The sequence below is a fragment of the Halyomorpha halys genome, unplaced genomic scaffold, assembly GCF_000696795.3.
Source record: "Halyomorpha halys isolate HHAL.00 unplaced genomic scaffold, Hhal_1.1 Scaffold17.1, whole genome shotgun sequence".
NCBI lineage: Eukaryota > Metazoa > Arthropoda > Insecta > Hemiptera > Pentatomidae > Halyomorpha > Halyomorpha halys.
The window spans coordinates 1,371,264-1,393,511 of record NW_027112056.1 but is presented as its reverse complement, the minus strand read 5'-3'; the positions used below and the strand labels follow the sequence as shown (position 1 = coordinate 1,393,511).

The 22,248-nt window shown below is 31.2% G+C and overlaps 1 protein-coding gene across 1 annotated transcript; it reads right to left on the bottom strand.

Moving 5' to 3' along the window:
* Nucleotides 1-7,738: 7,738 nt before the first annotated feature.
* On the bottom strand, nt 7,739-17,987 carry TrpRS-m (Tryptophanyl-tRNA synthetase, mitochondrial). The gene is made up of 8 exons (XM_014420076.3): nt 17,811-17,987; nt 17,570-17,731; nt 14,654-14,752; nt 14,413-14,576; nt 14,160-14,284; nt 11,952-12,228; nt 10,906-11,127; nt 7,739-9,025 (listed from the first exon to the last, which is right to left on the bottom strand). Exons 1-8 carry the CDS (start codon nt 17,877-17,879, stop codon nt 9,019-9,021), a joined length of 1,125 nt encoding a protein of 374 aa, XP_014275562.1. The 5' UTR covers nt 17,880-17,987; the 3' UTR covers nt 7,739-9,018.
* Nucleotides 17,988-22,248: the final 4,261 nt, after the last annotated feature.

Below are 22,248 nucleotides of genomic sequence, written 5' to 3'. Positions count from 1 at the left end.
AAAATGTTTAACAGCGGTATCTGTAGGAGCAGGTAGCTCAGTGTTAAGGTACTGTGCTACTAACTCCAAAAACCTGGGTTCGAATCCGGCTATGGCAGGTAATTATTTTCTGTTTCACTGTAGCCGTGAGTTCGGGATCCCTCTCGGAGAGGAGAGGTTCTGTCAGTATATTATAATAAGTAAAATACACGATAAGCCATAAAAGGTACAACATAAGATAAACCATAAATAATAAGAAAATATAAAATAAATAATAAGTAAAATAAGTGGTACTTATTTTATTTGTAACTACATGGCATTATGTGATATTTAGATACACTGTGCTATTGACTCCAAGAATCCAGGTTAGAATCCGGCTATGGCAGATAAATATTTTCTGTTTCACTCTAGCCTCCCAACCTCATTAAATGGATACCCTTCATTGAGTAGAAATCAATTTGTTTGTGTTTTAAAATAATAATCTACACTCAAAAAAATATAAATGATATATTAATAAACAAATAATTTTATTCTGTAATTATGAATTATTTTCTGAACTCGAAGAGTTATTCTAGCTGAAACAAGCCTTAAAAAAAAATTATTTTTTTGGCGCCCTAATTGATTTGAATTTCTTATTTAGAAACAATGATCGTACAGGCAATGAATTAATTATGCACCGCTACCACCTATGAAGGGTCAGGAGTGGAGTACTTTACAAGGAAATAATGTTACTATAACAACGGTTGTGCAAGGAGGATATTTGGCAAAAAAAAATGCCTGTTACAAATTTTGAACAACTCTCCTCAATGAGAAATCTTTTCTCAATAATTATTTTTTTATTTTAGTCATCTATATCTTAAGAGATAGAAAACTAGAAATCAATATTTTGGAAAATATTATAAAAACCACTACACCCACGAAGATAAACGTTGCAAAATACAGAGCACATTAAATTAGCTTTACTTTGAGTACTAATAGATATCTGTACATCTAATGGTACCTGAGATAATGATTTTCCACAATAACTACTGATTTTTCAGTACATATTTCATGAAATGTTGATTTTTAAAAAAGTGTATCTCAGAAACTATTAAACGTAAGAAGCTCTACTAAGCCTCGTGTTTTAGTAAATTTACTCCACTTTAAATTATGTTCTATTAGGTTTTCTAGTATTGCAAGTGGTTTTAGAGATATGGAGCTACAGATAAAAAATTATAATTTTTTTTTTACGTTTTGAAACATCCTCCGTTTTGTATTCCTCCTAATTATAGGGAGACACACTTTGGGCAATTGATTTTCATTAAAGTATGGGGGCGAAATAAATAACATTTTTTCTACCGGGTTCTTATAATATGTTATTATAACATCCATATTTTGGTCCATAAAATTCTTTAGTTTTCACTCCTAAATAATATATATTAACATTTTATTGTTATGTCATTTTAGCTATTAATTATTTTCTCGTCATTTTTAACTCTTGTTTTAATATTTTTAAATTTTATTTCGTCATTTTTTTCTCTTTGCTGTATATTTTATGTATCTCTGATTTATTTTAGCTGGCTTTGTACAACGATATTAAATGTTGTAGGACATTATTGATAAGACAATCACACTTGGCACAGATCAACAGAATGGCCTCAAGGAAGGATTAACATTGATTCGATTTGGGCAGCTGCTACAGTTCGCAGCCTAATGCCGTGTTTACCTCCTATGCACGATCAAGCGGGCGGCGCTGTCAAGCAACACATAACTCAGCCCATATGCTTGATTTGTTCCACTCGTACCAGAATTAATCGTTTTTTGAACCAAAAATAAACTCAATAATTGACATCTCAATCTGTGCAAGTGGTTTGTATTCAGCTACATGATAGTTCTAATGCCTTAGTGTCATTTAGTAACATCTGCGGTAATACTTGATTCCAGGGATGATAAGGTACAGAAGAAGGGGATCGATCCCTGTCAACGCAGACACCATTCCCAGCGGTCTAATCGCTGCAAGATGTTTATGGATCAAAAGCCATTGAACCAAATACCAATGGCATGAATTGTCAGCAGGCAAATCAATTATAGTTTGCCCCAAACACTTTTATTCCTTTGTGACTTATTCTTTGTGGGCGTAGCTAATGGTAGCCAATGTGGATAAGATTCCAAAAAGGGTGACGATCCTGCGACGAAGTAGGATAGAGAGGGCATGGCAGTGGAACAACAACAGAAGAAGGAAGACCAAGCTAGACAGAGGGACTCGAACCTGGCAGTAGAAACAGGATGAACTTCGACCAGAAAAAGTCCTCTATAAAGAGCAGAGGAAAGATGGGCTCTTCAGATCTGGAACTCCGTGGCTAAGACGTCACTACACACCACGACACGCATCACCCAACTCAGCAGCTATTCAAATATGTATTAGATAATAATTTATAATGTAATATTTTATGGCAAACCATTTGTCTTGGTCATTTTATAATTTCCTTTTTATCATTTTACTGCAAACATCCATTTTAATGTAAATAAATACTTTGATATTACTATATTATCATATCACCCCATATGTTATTATATATTTCAATGGTAACACATCTGAGGCACAAGGCCAGAAGCACTGAATTACGTTAAGATGGGCATATGATATTTGACAAAAAATGTATTGATGATTTCACTACGTTTCGGCCTAAGCAAACCATCTTCAGATATAAAATCTCTGCTTTGTGTTACTGTAATCATCATTGGTACATAATTTGATTAATGCAACACTATACAACATAGAAACTTTGTATCAGAGGATAGCTTGTTAAGCAGAAATAGCGAGTAGGTTGGTCGATCTACGACATGTCACAATCTCACAAAAGGAGATCTTAAAACAAAAATTCCAACTATTTTTTTTTTAAGTTGGCTCTACAAATCTTTAAATCTTTGACCTTCCGAACTAGCCTTCTTCACGCTTGCCTATCTTGGCCTACTGATTTCCAGTTTCTCGTTTCCCAGCTCTTTCGTATCAAAATTATAGTTCAATTATTTCAAATTCCAACTATCTAAGATATTAAATCAAAGGTATTTTATTGTATACTTATGTACGTAGCATATTATTTTCTATCATTTTGAAATTTCTAGTTTGTGTTAAAAATTATTATCGAAATAATGTATAATATACTATACTTCAAATATTAATATACTAATTTACTAACAATAATTAGGCCAAACTCCATAGTTACGTTGTAATATAAGACAATAAATACATCTATCTATATATTTTTTGTGAACTGTATAAAAATATCTGTTCTGAAACGTTCGAGTATTAATTTCAAATCAAAGTATTAATTAAATAAAATAATTTCCTACTCTGTTTCATGATATTACTAGTAATAACTATTATTTAATCCACTTCTCTCTGTAAAGTCCTTTACCACTGGAGGCAAGGGGAGAGTAATTTAGTTTGCTCTTATAGGCAGTTCGGGGTAAGAAGAATCACGGCAAGTCTGTAAAAATTGAATCGGAGCAGGCGGTATTCGAGTTTGCGACGGTGGCTCCCCCAACGGGATCCAGGAGAGGTGCAGGTGTGATTTTTTTTTTCTCAATATGAAGCCAATCTAAAACTTTCACCTTTCTAAATATGTATGAGCCCCTCACTCCATACGCCCTCTTTTTCTACCGGCTCATCCAAAACTCTTCTTCCCTGCCTCTGAATATAAATTAAAGTGAAAATCTTTTTGTATTCGCCCGGCCCTCAACTTTTTTACGGCAGGAGCTCTCAACAAATGTAGCCGATGCGGAACCTAACACAATTTCTTTTCCAGGAAAACTAGTCTTGGATAGAATTGAGCAGGGAATGGGGAAAAAATATATATGCCTAAACCACTTTGGGAAAAGAACCAATTTAGAAGTTGACAACTGATGGTTGGAACTAGAACTGGTATTTTCATTAAAATTTAACAGTTTTATGACAATATTTTAGCAAACAATAAAAAAGTAGAAACAAATATTTGTTTTTAGTTAACACTTATCCTGGAATGTGTAATTGTTTTTCCTACCTCCGAAATTTTATTTAAAATATACGTAAAATATATAAAAACTAAATATAAATAAATATACAACCAGCTTGGCCCTTCCTTTGCCACATGGCATTGTAAAGGCGTGGGCTGGGTCCATTGATGGCGGGGGTAACAATATTGGCCCAGGGGGCACAATAACGGGGAGGGACCGCTCCACTGGGGTAATACACCTCTCATTGCCCCCACCCTTCACTTTTCAGCCAAATTTACGCGTTATTGTAATATAATTCTCAAAAAAATTAATAATTTTACTTGATTTTTTCCACTTTTGTTAGGAAAATGGTTAAATAAAATTTCGCTAATTTTCAGGATAAAATACATAAAACTATGTTTGTAGTTAAACATGGATTAAAAACGTATATTAATAAGTATACCAACACAAGAAGGGTTAGGGGTGAAGTACTTTATAAGGAATTACTGTTACTAGACTAACGGTTGTGCAAGGAGGTGATTGGTCAAAATCACGATCTGCCGCCAGAATTTTACTAAATTAGGGATACCCACTTTATGAGGCTGTGTGGACCCTGAGTGCTTCCAAACCTACAGAGCTGACTCGCGGCTACAGTGAAACAGGAAATAATTATCTGCCATCGCCGGATTCGAATCTGGGTCTTTGGAGTTAGTAGTACAGTGCCTTAACACTGAGCCACCCGCTCCCAAGTATCACATAATACTATGTAATAATAAATAAAACAAGTACTTCTTGGTTTACTTATATATTATTTTCTATTTATTTATTACGTATTATTTATTTTATATTTACTTATTTAGGGTTTATTTTACACTGTACTTTTTATTGGTCATTTATTTTACTTATTATTACTAACTTTACCTATCCCTTCTTTTCTACTCTTATACAATATATATTGTACATATTGGGATTCCTTATAAATAAAATATATATTGACATATTTTTCATTGTATGAAGTGCACTTTTAACTTAAGGCCAGGTGCTACTTCACTTTAGAATGTGCTGGATGGGTTATTTTGAGTGCACTGTATTTAAGAACTTCAATTGAAAGAAATTTGACCTAAATTGAAAGAAAAGAAATATATTGAATTGGAGATCTGTCCCAGGTTCAACGTATTAAGAGGTTCCTACAACAATTTTTTTTTATTTGAATGATAAATAAAAAAATTAGTACATGCATTGCTGTAATCTGAAGAAAACGTTAAAATTGCTTTATTTTATTTGATTTTTTTTTCGATTGGCCTCCAAAAGAAATCCGATCCTAGGCTCAAATGGTCTAGATACGCCATACCGTTCAGGAATAGATTATAGCTGAAATACGTATCCTAGTACAAATCTATGATTCACGAGACATAATTTTAAAAATTTCAGATGTTATGCTTCGTCAATTGCTTAAAGTATATGGTTTACGTTTTATCTTTTCTTTGAGATCAAAATTTAGTCAAATACTAAGTATGGAACCATTCATATCGAGTATTGCAGGAAAGTACTCGTAGATTTATACAGGGTGTTCTAGGCTCAATTACATTTTTGGATATTTTTAAAAACTCTGAAATGAAACTTGGTAGGTCTAAGATGAATGGAATTTCTGTTGGTAGTGGTAGTAATAGTTATAACTTTTTCCAATTCTTCTCTAGCTACTTACCGAAGCTAGCTTATTATATTTGCCTTTTTACCTTTACGTTTTACCAAAACGTCAGTTTCGCAATACATCACTAATCTGGTCCTAACAAAGTGATTATCTCTTTCCAATGCTTAAGGTCCAATATGGACAAAATCTTCATTAGAACCTCCTAGCAGCATCCTCGAGTTTAAAGACCTTTTTGATGCACCGTTGCATCTCCCTATAATTGTAGAGGTCATCAACATAGTCCAAATTCTACAATCCACCAGCTAATATGGAAACTACTGTCATCAGGCTAACGCCATATATTAGTACTTGTAATATTTCTTGTAACATTTTAATTTCACCCAATTAACAACTGTATAAGATACTGTAATATTCATAAATCTATCATTTGAATTAATAAAGTTAACAGTAGGATCTTCTGATCCACTGAAAGATAACATCTTACAGGTATCGTCTCTCGAAGGCGTTTAATAGCCCAGAGAGTTGACTAGGGGCACATTTGGAAGAAATCAAGGTGAATTTCCACTTCATGGAATTACCCTCGTTAGCAGGCATATAAAACAATGTGCATAGTGTTTGTACATTCTAGTGCTGTTTATGGAAAAGTGTATTGCCTTTTATTTCCCTTTGCCTTCTCCGGATCTTTCCACCTTTCTGAACCTATACGGTTGTAAGGACCTGCAGCTAGTTCCCTGTCAGGACTTACATTCCCCTTCGTGCCTACAGACTAGTACCCTGCAGGACAAAGTTTCCTTCCTTCAAAGACCTAAAGTAAGTACCCAGTTAGGACTTGGTTTTCCTCTTCCTGCCTGCAGACTAGTACCCTGCAGAAAAAAGTTACCATTCTTCAAGGACTTCAGGCTAGCCCTCATAAGACTCATCCTGTCCATTCATCTCCTAACCTGTATGATCACACATTGTTAGGCCTTCTGGTACAGAGTACCTCACATTGTCTATCGGAGTCAGACTATCTAATACCCCTACCTCAACAATGTCTTCATCAATGCATGTTGCTGATTACATCGTGGAACACCTATGTCAGAGGTAAATCCATCCAGACAGATCTACTTGAACACTCAACATTGCTCTTCATTAGTTTTACTGTATGGATAAGCTTAATTTCTAAGAAGTAATATTTTTGAGACCTGACTTATTAATCAAAGTTAAAAAATCGGTTGAAAAATTTAAGAAATGGGATAATTTTAGTAAAATCTTGATTGGGTATTATGATAATGGATTCTTATAGAAATTTTAATTCTCCATTGATTTTGTTCTTTTAATCTGACATTAATGGAATAGTCCAACACTATATTATAAATAAAATCTATATTTAATGATAAATTAAGAATCTGGATGTAATTGAGCCTAAACAAAGTGGGAGTGGAATTAGACTAAAGGCTAAATGCTCATTCAAAGAAATAATAAGTAAATGGACAAAATCCAATATGAAATAAACTGTAAGAAAATAGGCATACAATTTTTTATGGAAATGTAAAAAGAATAAAATACACTCTGTTAAATTGTGTAAAATCATATCAATTAAATAACAACATAAATTGTCTCTGAAACAATTTTCAAACACATCCCTGATTTAAGAGGATGGTCCCAGATATAAACTTAAAAATTTAAATCAATATATAAAAATATTAATAATATTTGGTTTTTCTAAAATATATTTTAATTCATGATCATGTACATTATTGATAAACCAAAATTTATGTAATTTTTCAAATAATATAAGTTAGATTGATAATACTACACTAATTTTGATGTGTAGTAAATTGTAGTTGGACTAAATAAAGGACAAAGGTTTGAAAAAATGTCCTAAATGAATCAATAAAGGAATTGAGAAATACGAAGTATTTTTCCAAGAACTAAACTAACATAATAATTAAAAATGTTTTAGTTTAATAGCCATTGTAAAAAAATATAATAAAACCCACTAAAAATAAGTAAGTGTAAAATAATCTGTTACATTAGGTTGTGGTATCGGTCATTCTTACTCTTGTCGACACAACTAATAATACCACTTTAAGATCAGTCCGTCATTCTGGGATAGTGGATAATGGATAATAAAACACAAGCTGATGGTAACATAAATAAGAAGACATCGAATAAAAGCTCCATTTTATATTTATTAAAATATCATACATTTAACAAATTAATCTGCTTGAAGCATAACCAAATAACAATAAAACTCACACAGGAATTTCACATATTGTTAGCACTACAGTGAATGAAATGAAAAATCTAAAAATAAATTCAATCATTCCTCAAGGCCATTTCCTTTTCAAACGCCTATCAGGAATAAAAAAAATATTTAAATACATGATAATATTAAAATATGATATGAAACAATTGTTTTCAGGAACAAATCCAATAAAAAAATAATTTAAAAAAAGCAATGAATATGAAAACTAATAAAATGTTAATAGGGCTTCTTCAACAGCCACCTACTGCTAAGACTGACATAAAAATCACAGAATTGTTTTATGGCAATTTTTCCATAAACCCTCCATAAGGTGCAACAGATCTGTGGAAACAGGTGATAAAAGTATAAATCAAAATTCTTAAAATTGTAAGCAGCTTTATAATCCTTTAATGCTTATATCAGTATTCTTCAAGCTTTCATCTTAATGCACTTAATCTTATTCACCAACTTTTTAATTATTAATATATTAAGAGAGAGAAGTTTTTTCTTTCTGATTAGAATATGAATGCTTGAAAAGAGAATATTGTCATAATTTGTAATTGAAAAAAGTCGAATAACTAATGATTATCCATTTATTTCACTTTTTAATTAATTTAATATTTTGCCAATTGCTAGATAACACATTTTTGTAACTGGTGCCAATTATTGTTATATTTTTTTGATTAATTATCATGATTTAAAAATAATCTTAAATACATAATTAAGTTAAGGAATATATATCTTAATATAATTGAATTTTTCATTAAGGACAAGGGTAAATAAAATTGTTTTCTCCAAAATTTGATCACCTGAACTCTGAAATACTTAATACTTAAAATTTTTAGGTTCATTATTGCGCCCAAATGAAGGTTAAAATAAGTTTGATCCGTCACTGACATATGTTAAATTAAAAGTCTCATTTCTTTCTATACCATTACCACAACAGTAAACAATGGTAAGTAGTAAAATCCCTACTACTATAAAATTATCGTCCACGAATCTTAATCCTTTTCTAAAGGCAAAAGTGGAAAAAAAAGCCCTGTAAAGTTTTGAATTTCTTCGGGCTAAGAGGCCCTAATATTAAATTTTGAAGTCTCTTCAATTTGTTCATTCTTCATCTAGTTAAAATCTTCCATCACAGCCCACTTCAGGATAAAATGCTTACAAAAATGAGAACTCATCAAATGCATCACTGATAGTGCAGCTAACTCCTGTAATATAAAAAAAAAAAAATTAAAAACTTTTCTTTGTAAATAATTTTTCTTTATTATTTTTTAAAATTTTCTTTGTGAATTTCAAAAGATAATAAGTATTTCCCAGATTCAGGAAGTTATGTTAATATAAACATGTAAAGCGAAACTCGTATCTTATGTCATCACATAAACTATTGATTTAAAGATTAACACTAACAAAATATTAAATTTATTTTTAATCATTAATTCATTAATAAGCTCATTGTATGTTTGCTTGTCTAATGGAAGTCTGTTAGTAACTGCACTTTACATATCCTTCTCTCTGCCCCAGATTCCTTATGGATGCAGAATCCTCTCCTGAATGACTTCAATTTATTATAATCCAAAATATATCAATAATTCATAGTATTAGCATGTGAGGTGCTGCCCCCGGTATGATCACGGTGCAAAGCTTTTCAAATACCAATGCTTGAATCAATGGGCAGATTTGATCTGAGGCTGTTCTAGAACCCTTATTTTCCCTTTTCTTTTGAGTAAGTTATTTTGACCATCATGAAGGAGTAGATCCAATGGAAACCTGGTCTATGGAAAAAGTGGAGATGATGAGGAAGCAAAATCCTACTGCAAGACTTTTTGACAAAGGAATCTTCACTAATCATCCATCTTCAGATACCTCAAACTCAACACATATAAGAAGACCCACAAAATCTAAATCAGGTAACATAATAACCTTGATGTAACTTTTTGACTTTTTCCCTCATCATTTAAATTATGTAATCGATAACAATAGATTCAAATAGATCCAATTTCTACAGTCTACTCATTTTATTTACAAGAACCAGTTCTATATATGAATGCACTGTATATTAAGGCCATCCTAAAGTTCAATTAACAATGAATATTTTGGTTTATTATTTATTTTACCCATACTATGGACATTTAGACTAACTGTAGACTTCCGTACCTCTATAGAATTTGAAGCAATTAATTGCATTTGCCAAAGGTTGCTTTTGTCTTAGTCCTCTCATGTTTTTTGTTCTCAGGAACTCAGCTCTAAAGAAAGAAACGATGTCTAAAATTAGTTACAAGTAACTAGCAGATGGTGATGGTCAGTTAATGTATACAAACAATTTATCAGAATAACCCATGATAGTATATCTCAATATCAAGATCAAGATAAAACAACACACGTGAGTAGATAGGAACACACTAGACAAAAATTGGAGAAAGAATACTGACTGCTGGAAAGTTCTTCATTATTGTTTATAGACACTTCATCAACAGAAGAGAGGTGTGATGATAATAATGATAATATTGATCAACAACAATGATGGCGATATACAAAACGCTTTCATCTCTATACTGATATATTCTTGCAAATCTTAGACCATTATGACAAAGCCAAATTCTGAAATGATATTTCTTCAAAGAATAGAAGATAAAAGAATTAGAAAAAGTAAGATGGACATTGACTAAGAGGAAGGTCAAAGAGAAGCCTTTGTAACCAGAAGAATAGAATCAAGGAGAAAAAGAGAACTTATGAATGACATGGATGTTAGATCTAGGCTTTAGAGCCCTCACACTGATGCGACTTAAAATGTGTTGAGTTGACGAGGAATGACCCATTCCAAAAGTTTTTGGTGGAACTCCAGGAAAATGCTCGCAGAGCCCCAGTTAGAAACTACTGGTTTTATCTATACTGGTCTGATCTATACTGTATGCCTTAAGTTACAAAAAGGCAACCGAAGTCCAGAGTTTTGTGTCTGGAAATAGACCATTAGGATGGTGTATTTGGAGACAATGTGCTAATCAAAAACTCACAGAGAGAAAACCTCAAAATTATACATCTTTCTATCTTTTAAAGTAAAAATAAAAACTATCTCTAGTTGTATACTCACATGGCAGTACTGGATCCTTTTAAACTGGTTGATTTTAAGTTGCTTTGAAAACCTATTTTTCCATTGACTTCTGACCACGTATTCTCTGCTATTTCCTTAGCTTGACTAGCTCCTGTTTCCAGAACTTTTTCTAAATACTCTGGCGAATCCATTAATTCTTGCAAACGGTTCCGAATAGGAGACAATTTTTCAATCAGGACATCTGCTACTAAAACCTTAAATCTGAAATAAAAATATTTGGTTTTGTAAATATCAGTTAAAAAAAAGAGCATAAACCCTTACATATTTAAAGTATCAAAAACATACACTCAAGTAAATGCATAGTTTTATTACTTCCTCAAATTCCAAAGATATATGGATTAAAGTTTACTTTCTATAATTTAAAACTTGGACCAGAGAAAAAGTTCAAATTATAGAGAGTTCAACATAATGAATGTTCAAGTAATCTAGAGGCGGAGAAAATCAAGTAAGGAGGAAAAAATTTAATATAAAAGATATTTTCATTGGAAGTATGTATGTACATAATGGAATCTTTGTTTAAAAATATTCCAAGTAATAAACAAATGTACCACATAAAAATATCCAACTTGAACTATTCAAAACTTGACTGACATTTTGGAAATTTTGGACAAATCATTTTAAAATAGATTTAGGGACTAAAATAGAAAAAAATATAAGATTTTGTTAAAGTTCTATTATTCTTTTTTTTTTCTTTTTTTTTGGCTGACTCCCATTGGAGTCCTATACTGCCTAACCATGGTTGGGGGTTAAAGTTCTTCATTTTGTGGGATCGCCACTCAATGAAATAAGTCAACGCCCCAGGCCGGATTCAAACCGGCACCGCCAATAGACATCAGATTTGTAAGATTGTGTCTTAACCACTGAGCTATGGGCGGCCCATTCTATTGTTCTTATTAAGTATACTAAATCATTTTAAAGATTTTAAAAATCATTAAAGATTTCTTATTAAGTATACTAAATCTAATTCCTTAATAGTGTCTGTATAAGAGAGGTTTAACTTAGAGAAAACACATAAAATTACTAGCCTCGCAGTATCCATATTAGATGCTTCATCACAAACTTCTTGAATAGTTTTACCAGTGGATAATGAGAGTATATCAATGAGGTTTGAAACACCTGGTCTGTTTACTTGATCATAAGTGATTTGAGAGGTAAAGTCTGTAACAGCCTTCTTAATCTTAGTAAGTATCACATCAGGAGAATCAGATATCTCTATCCTACTTTTGGTATCAGCATGTGACTTAGACATCTTCTTTTCTGGGTCTCGTAAACTTCGGATTTTACCTCCTTTTGTTCCAGTATCTACAAAAATGATAAAATATTTTCAAGTAATAATCAAAACATTATATTTTTATAATGGCAAGTTGGTTATTGACTGTATTTCTTTTTATAAGGAGGAGATAACAGTATGGTCAGTATAGAGAAGAAAAAAAATAAGCAAAACCTTTTTTTTATTGAGTTCCAACATTCCAGGAAAAATTTAAGGGCTAAGTATAAGTCATGATAGAATAAAAAAAAAATAATAAAAAAAAATAACTAATAAAAACAGTATTTATTAAAAGGAATTGAGAAACTAGCAAATATTAATATAAACCACTAACAGATTTGGAAAAATGAAACAAAATAAATAAAAATTAAAGTAATACAAATATGTGTAAATAATGAAAAATTAAAATGAACATGATGAGAAATGTATGAAAAGTAGATGATATTCAAGATATGAGAAAAATATATAAGAAAAAGTTTTTTTATTTGAATTTTAATAGTAAGTATTATGTATAGCAAATAGTTTAATTATTTCCATTATATGTTGTATATTGTTTACTTTTCTTATATTTTTCACTATTTACATATCCGTACTGCTTCAATGTTTTTTTTTTTCACATTTTTTCATTTTCCAATAATGTTTGTTATCGCCTTATTTACTACTTATTATTCTTATGAAGCTTTAGAACTGAATACAAAATGTTTCGCTTATTTTTGTTCTTTACTTTAGTGACTGCAACTCCGACCACCTTCTCCTTACATAATGCAATAATTAATTCCATGCGAAGCAAAACCTTTTTAGGTTATTTTTCAGAAACTCAAAAAAAAAAAAGCCTGCAGCCACTCAAGTCATATTGACACTTATAAACACTTAAGAGGGCACACTTATAAACACTTGAAGTGGAATACTTATAAACACACTTTATAAATAATTATTAATACTTAAGTTAATAACTTGCCAACATTAGGTCTGCATTGGATATATATAATACCTAATTCATAAACTGACTGTTTTTCTGTTGTTTCGTACCTTTGTTTACATATTTATTTTTTACCCAGCTCTCTCATCTCTATTTAAGTAAAATCTATTTATCATCTATGATGATTTGAATTTATAGACCATTTCCAGAAAGAAATATACGTACAAAATTGAATTGAGAGTCAATATCTCACTCCTACGATCAATCACTTGTAATAAAAAGGGTCAGTTAAAAAGTCATGAATTTCTTCCAAGAAGCATTATTAAACTGTAATATATTTGCTTAAAATAGACAAAAATATATTTCCAGAATATATATAGCTTGGTTAAAATGAATAACATTTTTTTTTTATTTTTCAATTTAATAAACTACATTGGAAGACAGTGAAGTACTTGATGGCTGCAGGTTGCTTCTATTAATCCAAAATATTAAAATACTATTGAGAAACAATAACACAAATTAGTAAAGTGAATATTGATAAAAAATTTTGTTTTTTCAGTTTGACATATTATTATTGATGTACAATATATATTTTTTTAAAAAAGCATTTTCATTAAAAATTTATATTTGTTTATAGATTTTCCAATTATTTTTATTTGTCTACACCCATGATACTGTGGTTACCCCATAATAGGGTGGTTCTCATTCTTCTTGACCCACATTATAGCCAGAACCTACTGTATACAAATTTATCTGGCATAGGTTTATGACTTGGGAACAAGAAAATAAAGATAATTAAGTGGCATATCTACCCAAAGATAAAAAATTAAAATCTATGTAAACACTCTATTAAAATCAACGATTATCTGAATTCTTCTAAACAAGTATTTATGTTATGTATGCATAAGTAAGGATGTATTTCAAATTAAAATTTCAATACGAGTGTATTTCCATAATTTACAGTTAACATGTATAAAATGAATAAACAATTTATGATTTACAATTAATTCGAACTCAGTTGATTAAAAAATTATAGAAGTAACAAACCTGAAACGGCAACATTTTCCGGTACAGGAAAGGTGATACCATATTTATTGTTGAAACAATGGACCAAGTGTTGAGCCAAGTGTAAATGCTGCTGTTGATCATCTCCTACAGGAACATGAGTAGCTCTAAAACAATAAGTAAATAGTTAACAACAATAATAAAAAAAAAAGTTAATTAAAGATACAGATTACTAATTTAAATTATGATTTATTGAAATGATAATAGGTCATAATAAAACTATATGACCACTAACTTATATAGAAGTATGTCACCAGCTTGCAGCACTGGATAAACAAATAAGCCTAAAGGAATATCTCTCAAAGCTGCAGACTTTTCTTTATACTGCGGGAAATGGTAAAGACGAGCCATAGTCGTAAGTGTTCCGAGCACCCATCCTAATAAAGCATGTTCAGGAACCTAAAAATTAAATTACTCCAATAATGGTCGGCAGTATACAATTAATGACCTATTCGGTACAATGATTACTAAATTACCTTCGACTGTTGGAAAAGTATACACTTCGAAGGATCAATACCACATGCTAACAATGTCGCAGTCATTTGGAGAATAGAAAAATGCAAAGTTTTTGGGTCCTATAACATGATATCATAAGACTGGAAAACATTTAAGAAATACAAACAAAATGGAAGAATGAATATTAACTAGAAACTTTAAGAGTAAATTGACATTCTCTGTTCGTTTAACAGACAATGTAGATCTTTTGTCACCATAATTAACCTAGGACCAATTATGGTCCTATTCTTAAGCTAGAGAGAGATGCCTTAAGGTTGGATTTTACACTCCTCCAGTAATTTTACGACTTTTCTTTAAAAAAAAAAAAAAAAAAATACTTATCTTAGGAAATACGATAGATGAATAATAATAATAATGATATAATAACAAAGGAGTATTTATACTTTTTATTACCACTAACTCATATGGGCTAACTATTTTAGTCTGATTCTTTTCTATATAATTTTTCTTATTAATGTGGTATACAACTACCATAATCTATTTATGTTAATTTAAAATGCTAATAATAAATAAAAATATGGTCAAAATGAAAATAAAAAATTCTATGCAGCCAAAAAAAATTAAAACAGAGCTCTCAATATTGTAACTAAAAGAAATTAATACATATGAAGATAAGAAAGAACGGAAAAATAACTGATTAAACAGATAAATAAAACAAAATAAATGCTGAAAGATGATAAGTGATCTGACTTGTTCCAATGGGAAAACAAATACTATGAAAATGACAAAACAGTACAATTTATAATAGTGAAAACCTATAAAAAATGTCGAATTGCTTAATTTAATTGAGAACTTTTCTATCACAAGTATCCACTAAATATATTTACTTGTTGAAAATTAACAAAAACTTATAGTTTTGAAAAAAATGAAACAATGTTTGAATAAAATACCAGGCCTATTAAACTGATAAGAACAAATTATATATTCATTGTGCTTTGGAATTATAATATACTGTAAAATATCTTCGCTCAATGAAATGCTAAATAATTTTACTAGAATAGGTACATCAATCTTTAGTTACCTATAAAATTTTATTTGTTTAATAGGGGTCAGATAGTTTTTGCTAAACCCAGGGATTCAGGTTCAGATTCGTTGGATAACAAAGTTAATTCCATTGATCAGGGATAAAAATTTGAAATGACATATTTATCTATGATTTTATAATTAAAATAAATTTAAATGCTGTGCAATTAAAATTAAATAGAAATTTAAATAATGTGTAATTGAGATTTTCAGTGTTTTAAAATTCGAATGTTTGGCTGGTACCTAACTAAACCAATAGAATCGATCAGTATAAAATCAAATTATGTGTTATAATGCTACCAGCATAATTCACTGATATGGGAATACAACTTTATGTTATGAAAGACATCTCAATACTATAATAGCATTACTTTAACATAGTGTCTAATATATCGTGCATATATATTTAAGATAAGACAACTAAAAAATGAGTTTATCGTCCCAGAAGCTACCAAACTAATGAAATCTTGATTTATAAGTACTTGCGGTTTTTGACAGTTAAATTTGTGTGAACTATTTTTTATGTCCACATTTATTTGAAAGTTTAACTAACAATAATTGTTTTGTTTTTTAAGTTTTTGACATCACTGGATTCTTTATGGCTGATTTCATAGTTTTTTTTCTTTAAAGAATTTCTAAGAAAGTTAAATTTTTTAGAGTATAATGTAAAAACTAAAATATGATACATAAATCCACGTTTAAGGTAAATCACTGTAATTAACAAACAATTTAACACTGAAAGTTTTCATATAATGATCTTTCCTTAAGGACAATTTCACCATATAAAATGAAAAATGTGTCAGAAGTATTATTAAGATATTTGGTTCAGAGCAAACATACAAACTTAAAAATCAGTACTATTTTCAATAAAATTGAAGCTTCAAGATTTTGATAACACTTATAAAATCGGTTTTAGGTTGTCATAGTCAATGTTAAAATTGTTCATTAAATATCTAGAAATAAAATAAATAATTTCAAAGATTATTAGAAAGTTCACTACGTAGTAATTTCTGAGATAAACATCAATACAGCAACTACTTTAAATTAACTATTAATTACTAAATTACTTTTATGGCTTGAATTATTGATAATAAACATTATATTCGAAATGTGTATATATGGATAATTGATCGTAAGTTATTATGAAGGTTGATGATTAGGGACGCAGTCAAGAAGGAAGAAACAATTACAATAACTATTTATTACTTTAATATATTATTTTCTGCCGTTGTTTCAACGGTCTTATAAGTCTTCAACAGGGCTACAATAAGCAATACATCATTCGATTTAACGTTTTTATGTAGTTTGTAATAATAATTTACCTGCTATGCTTGCTATTTTATACAGTTATTATGTCTCCTCATTTGATTAAATTAATAGATCTTTTCATTATATGTATTGATATATTTGTTCACTTAATTAGTTTGGTTAATAATTAACTCTTTTACTCTTAACTCTACCTTTGTATCTTTTTATTGTACTCCTGATAAGGACCTACAACATAGGTCGAAGCATCGGCAGAAAATATATAAATATATACTATGTAATAACTATTTTTCCTTCTTAGACGCGGTCCTGATCATCTCCTTCATATATTCGAACTATTTTGTATTTCATAAATAACATAATTGCTTGTAAATTACAATCAGTGCAGTCCCAGTTTTAATATTATTACAATGAAAACTTGGCTTTTATTGAATAAATTGGTCCGATTCATTTAGGAGTAATGGTTCACTCAACAAGTAGGAGCTTGGAATGTTAAAACAACAAATTTTAATAAATATTAAGGAAAACATAAAGCATTTGTGGAAAGTAACATTTAATAGCTCTGAGAAACAAGCGATCTAGGATACCTGAGGAAGAGTAATAGAATGAAGATCAACAATGCTAAAAATCACATCCTTTTTTTCATTCTGTAATTTAACCCAGTTTTGTACAGCACCAAAGTAATTGCCTATGTGCAAAGTCCCTGTAGGCTGGATACCAGAAAAAACTCTTTCTTTCCATATTTTTCCCTGTGGGATATGAGTGGCATGTAATACCAGAAAAGTTCAATTAAGTTAAAAATATATAGATATTATTTGAGATAAAAACCTGAGAAGAATTTCTAATACAGTTTTTATTACAAATGAAACGACGAGAATATTTGAAACTCTTAAGCATTATGAATATATAACGATATCGAATGAAAAAATATATATCTGGATATAATCGAAAAAGAAACAACGTAGTTTAATTTAATCTTTTGATTTCCCGGCGACTTGAAGGGATTAGTAGTGTTAACAAAAGTAAGATAACAAAGAGGTAATGTGATAAGCATGAGATAGAGGTATATACTACCAATATTTCTAGAACAGCATAATTTAAGCCTGGATCTTAACATTTATACGTACTTATTGAGCAATGATTTTTAGTTATTTTTTGTTTTAATTACTTTTTAAATAAGAATTGTTTAATCTCTGAAACAATAATAAAATAATTAGCTGTATATTCAAACGTTCCTAGCTAAAAACACAACCTTTTATACAGATGCGTCTGGTTTTCATGACACTTGTTCTGGGAGATGATTAAAATATTTCTTTTTTTTTTTTTACAACAAGCAACTTCATCCGTGGCCTACTTAGCATTGTTTGACCACTATGAATTCGATGATAGATGATAGACTGGTGCTCTGCATCATATGCAAGCTTACCAGAGAGTTTCCTAGTTGCTTTGAAAAATTAAACTTTGTGAATGGGTGAGGACTTGGCGAAGAGAATTTAGAAACGAACGCAATGGGGTTAGACAAGAAAAAAATCAATCGTAGGGATGTGGGGTTTCCCAAACATACATAGCTACATTGCATGCAATTTATCGAAATCAACATACTTCTGATTCTGAAGAATGACATATATCACTGATATGAACATGTAATTGATTCCTGTGGCTTTTAAAATCCCACCTCCCCTTCTTAAGGTTACAAAATACAGCCTTCTAATTATTTTTCACTATTTAAATTTGTGCATTCTCTTCAAAAATTGCACATTTCCATACGCATCTTGAATTTCCATCTAGCAACCTATCTAGGAAGTTTTTTTTTAATTCGTTTCATTTATTATTCTTACCCTAAACGGTTCAGTAGAAATTTGTATTGCTTACCCATTCCTAAAAGTATTGTAAGTTTTTTTTTTAATATTTAAAAGCCAATGATATATGAGTGCTCGCTGTTAATAATAACCCTTTAATTGCTTCCCAAACTCTCCAATTCCATATCACAGCCCTCGAGGAATGTTGTCATGATTGGAGGACTATTAAATTACCTTTACCCTACGTCGTAAACCTACTGACTGCCCTAAGTATACTTCAATAATGTTGCCCTTGCCCCTGTAGAACAGATCCGATACCTTGGACTACATTTGGACAAACGACTAACCTGGAATCCCCATACAAGACTGAAAAGACAGGAAACTGCACGTCGATTTCGACTATTACAGCTCTTCCTAGACAAACGGTCCAAACTTCCAATTCATTACAAAATACTGATTTACATGACAATTATAAGGCCTATCTGAACTTACGGAGTTGAGCTTTGGGGCTCCACTAAACCTTCGAATTCCTCTCCACAATCCAAAATCCTTCGTAAAATCCTTAATGTTCTTTGCTTTGTCAGAAATAAAATCAACCACAAAGACCTTAATGTTCCATTTGTAACCGATCTGGCCCGAACCAGATATCAATCCTTCCATTATAAACTTCCTAATCACTCAAACCCATTAGTTTCTAACCTTACTTCCTCTTTCATTCCGGACAATGCTCCGAGGCGTCTGAAAAGAAGATGCCCTTGAGACCTTATATTGTAAAAATGTTTTTAGAGTGATACCAATGGGTAGTTTCTATACATGCTTGTACCATACCAAAATGATATTATTTCAAATTTACTTGATGTATTTTATGTCCAGTTGTAAATATCAATAAATAAATTTTTTTTAAATATATTTAAAATAACATCCATGCACATTTGTTGTGGTTTTAATTGACAACAGTGATTAACCCTTCGTATGGTGCGGTCAAGGATTCTCAAAATCTGGGCGCGGTGAGCCTGACAGACGCACAATACATAAAAATTCGCGAAGTCCCTAAATCGCCTTATTTAATTAAACCAAAAATTACCGATCATCTTGAGGATTTAGAAAATTAGGGAAAAATATAAAATAAATTTAAAGCATTTCTCATTATTTATAAGTCAAAATTCGAAATTGATATTGCGAATATAAATCAAAATAGGACCTTTTATCCTCGAAACAAAATTCAAAAAGGGGTCAGACATGAAGTTGAAATGTGTGGGGACTGAAATAACTAGGAGTCAACGTCCATCAAAGCCGATGAAGGGTCGCAAGAACTGGCTGAAAAGCATGTTGCATAGAGGAGTGGTTTCGCATGAGGATCAAATTCCTTGGTTGCATTTCACGCAGGAGTAGTTCGTGAGCCGATGTATTCCTGTTTCCACCATGCAATCACAACATCTGGACCGCTTTTGGAGGTAGGGACGGGTTGATTTTGGACGATCATCAGCCGGGATGGATCTTGAGACGAATTTTCAAGGCGGTGTGAAGGCCGGATTTCAGCAGGCTTCTTCGCTGAAGTTGTCCGATACACAGTTCATATGACAATTTTTTGGGGAAAACACTTCTTGGAATTCATTCCAATTGATTCCCAAGGTTTATAACCAAGGAATTGATCCCTCCCAAGTTCAACATAGTATAGAAAACAGTCATTGGCGATCGATGTGTATTTCCCTGCACGTTGTATGTGGCTCAAATTTGGTTAGCAGTGTCACCTCCAGTTTTGTGAGCATTATAATACTTTATGACCTCAGGTTTTTTTTTTTTCTCCAATACTTTTATCAATGGCTTTGGTTCCGAGCACAGAAGAAACCAGGAGTACACAATTATTCTTCCATGTGACGTAGGTTGCTAACACTTTTTCTTCTTTGAAACCAAAAAGGCTGCAATATTGTGGTCTCCCAATAGAATATCCCTATCAAAGAAATACTGAAATAACGATTAAAGACTTCATAAAAAAATCTTGGAAAGAGGGGCGATGTACCTGATGTACCGATGTACATAAACCAGAAAGGCGCGGTGAGCCTGTCAGGAACACGATCCCCATTCATAAACGGTAATGGTACTTGACGAAAATGACTAACACAAGTATCGAAAAACAGTGAAGTGTTTGAATTTACTATCTAAAGTGAAAAATATTGACCTAAGGTTTGTAACGTAATCGAGCGCGGTTAGCCTATCAGATCAAACCACGTGTGACGCACTTTCTTGACGGCAGGAGATGAACTGACTGGGCGGGTTGGAACCACCCCACAAAGTTAGGGAACTACTGGGAGGTAGGGATCACACTCAGCGCCTTTTTGGAAGAGACAGCAAAAAAACCGTATTCTGTGCCTGCCAGATCAGCCGCGCACGATGCAGGGTTAAGTGAACTTTTATATGGGTTTTTATCTTCTATATTTGCTGTTGTAAATTAAATGTTAATACTTGTATAGTTTAATGTTTTTGTGTTTATATAGTGTGGGATATAAAACTGATTAAAAATACACTTTTAATCTGCCTAATTTTTCGAGCGGGGCCCCCTTTGCATCAATGCCTGAGCGGGGGTGGGCCGCAAGTTGTTTAGTTTTCGGTTTAATTGTCCAATGAGTTCTCTCGGTTCTAACCACTGATTTAGACGATTTTTTTTTAAATCCATAAAAATGTCTCTCAAGTAAATTTATAAATTGGAATAGAGAGTAAAACATCAAAGGCAAGGCTAAGCGGTACCCAGAAGAAAATAATTCGAAGAAACGATCGTTGTCTGGGAACCTAATGGAAAAAACAATTAATAATAATAAAGAAATAAAGAAAACATTTTTACCAAAATCATAAATAAAAAAAAAATAAAAAAAGTGAAATAACGTATACTTAATAAAAATTCATAAATTTTAACTTTGTTCCTTTTATTTATTTTGAATATAAAATACATGAATGAACTTCATTTTAGAACTGAATTAAGTCTAACTCCTTTATAAGTAGCTTGGATGAAGATCTTTATTTTTATTTTTAGTGTTAAAATTTTAAATGTTTCCAATAACAAAGAAAACATTTCTGTATGAACTGACCTATCTATATCCAATAGGTTCCACTAAAATAAGTATTCCAAACTCCTAAGTATTTTCTTTGTTTTCGACTAGGTAGTGTACTACCTGGAGACCCTTAACTGTTTCTGGTACGAACTCTTTGTTCTGGAGAACTTTTTTGCTTATCACAACGAGGACTCAGTTTTGTTTACCAGTCATGCACTGTGAGCTTCTGAAGGTATTTTGAGTTTTTTTTGTGTGTGTTTTTCTGTCATCATCGTTGAGTACTTTAAAAACTTCTGTTAAACTTAAATAAGTGAACAATAGACTTTATGCTTAATTAGTGAATTCAACTGGTGCGATGGTGTCAGTCTTATTTGAAATTGCGGTAAATATGAAAATATACATGTATATGATATGAATTAT

Coding starts and splice junctions, on each gene's coding strand:
- TrpRS-m (XM_014420076.3), bottom strand. CDS start 17,879: ATGCTTAAGAGTTTCAAATATTCTCGTCGTTTCATTTGTAATAAAAAC. Junction 14,577..14,653: donor TACTTTTCCAACAGTCGAAG/GTAATTTAGTAA, acceptor TTTAATTTTTAG/GTTCCTGAACATGCTTTATT. Junction 12,229..14,159: donor GGAAAATGTTGCCGTTTCAG/GTTTGTTACTTC, acceptor TCATTTTTGTAG/ATACTGGAACAAAAGGAGGT.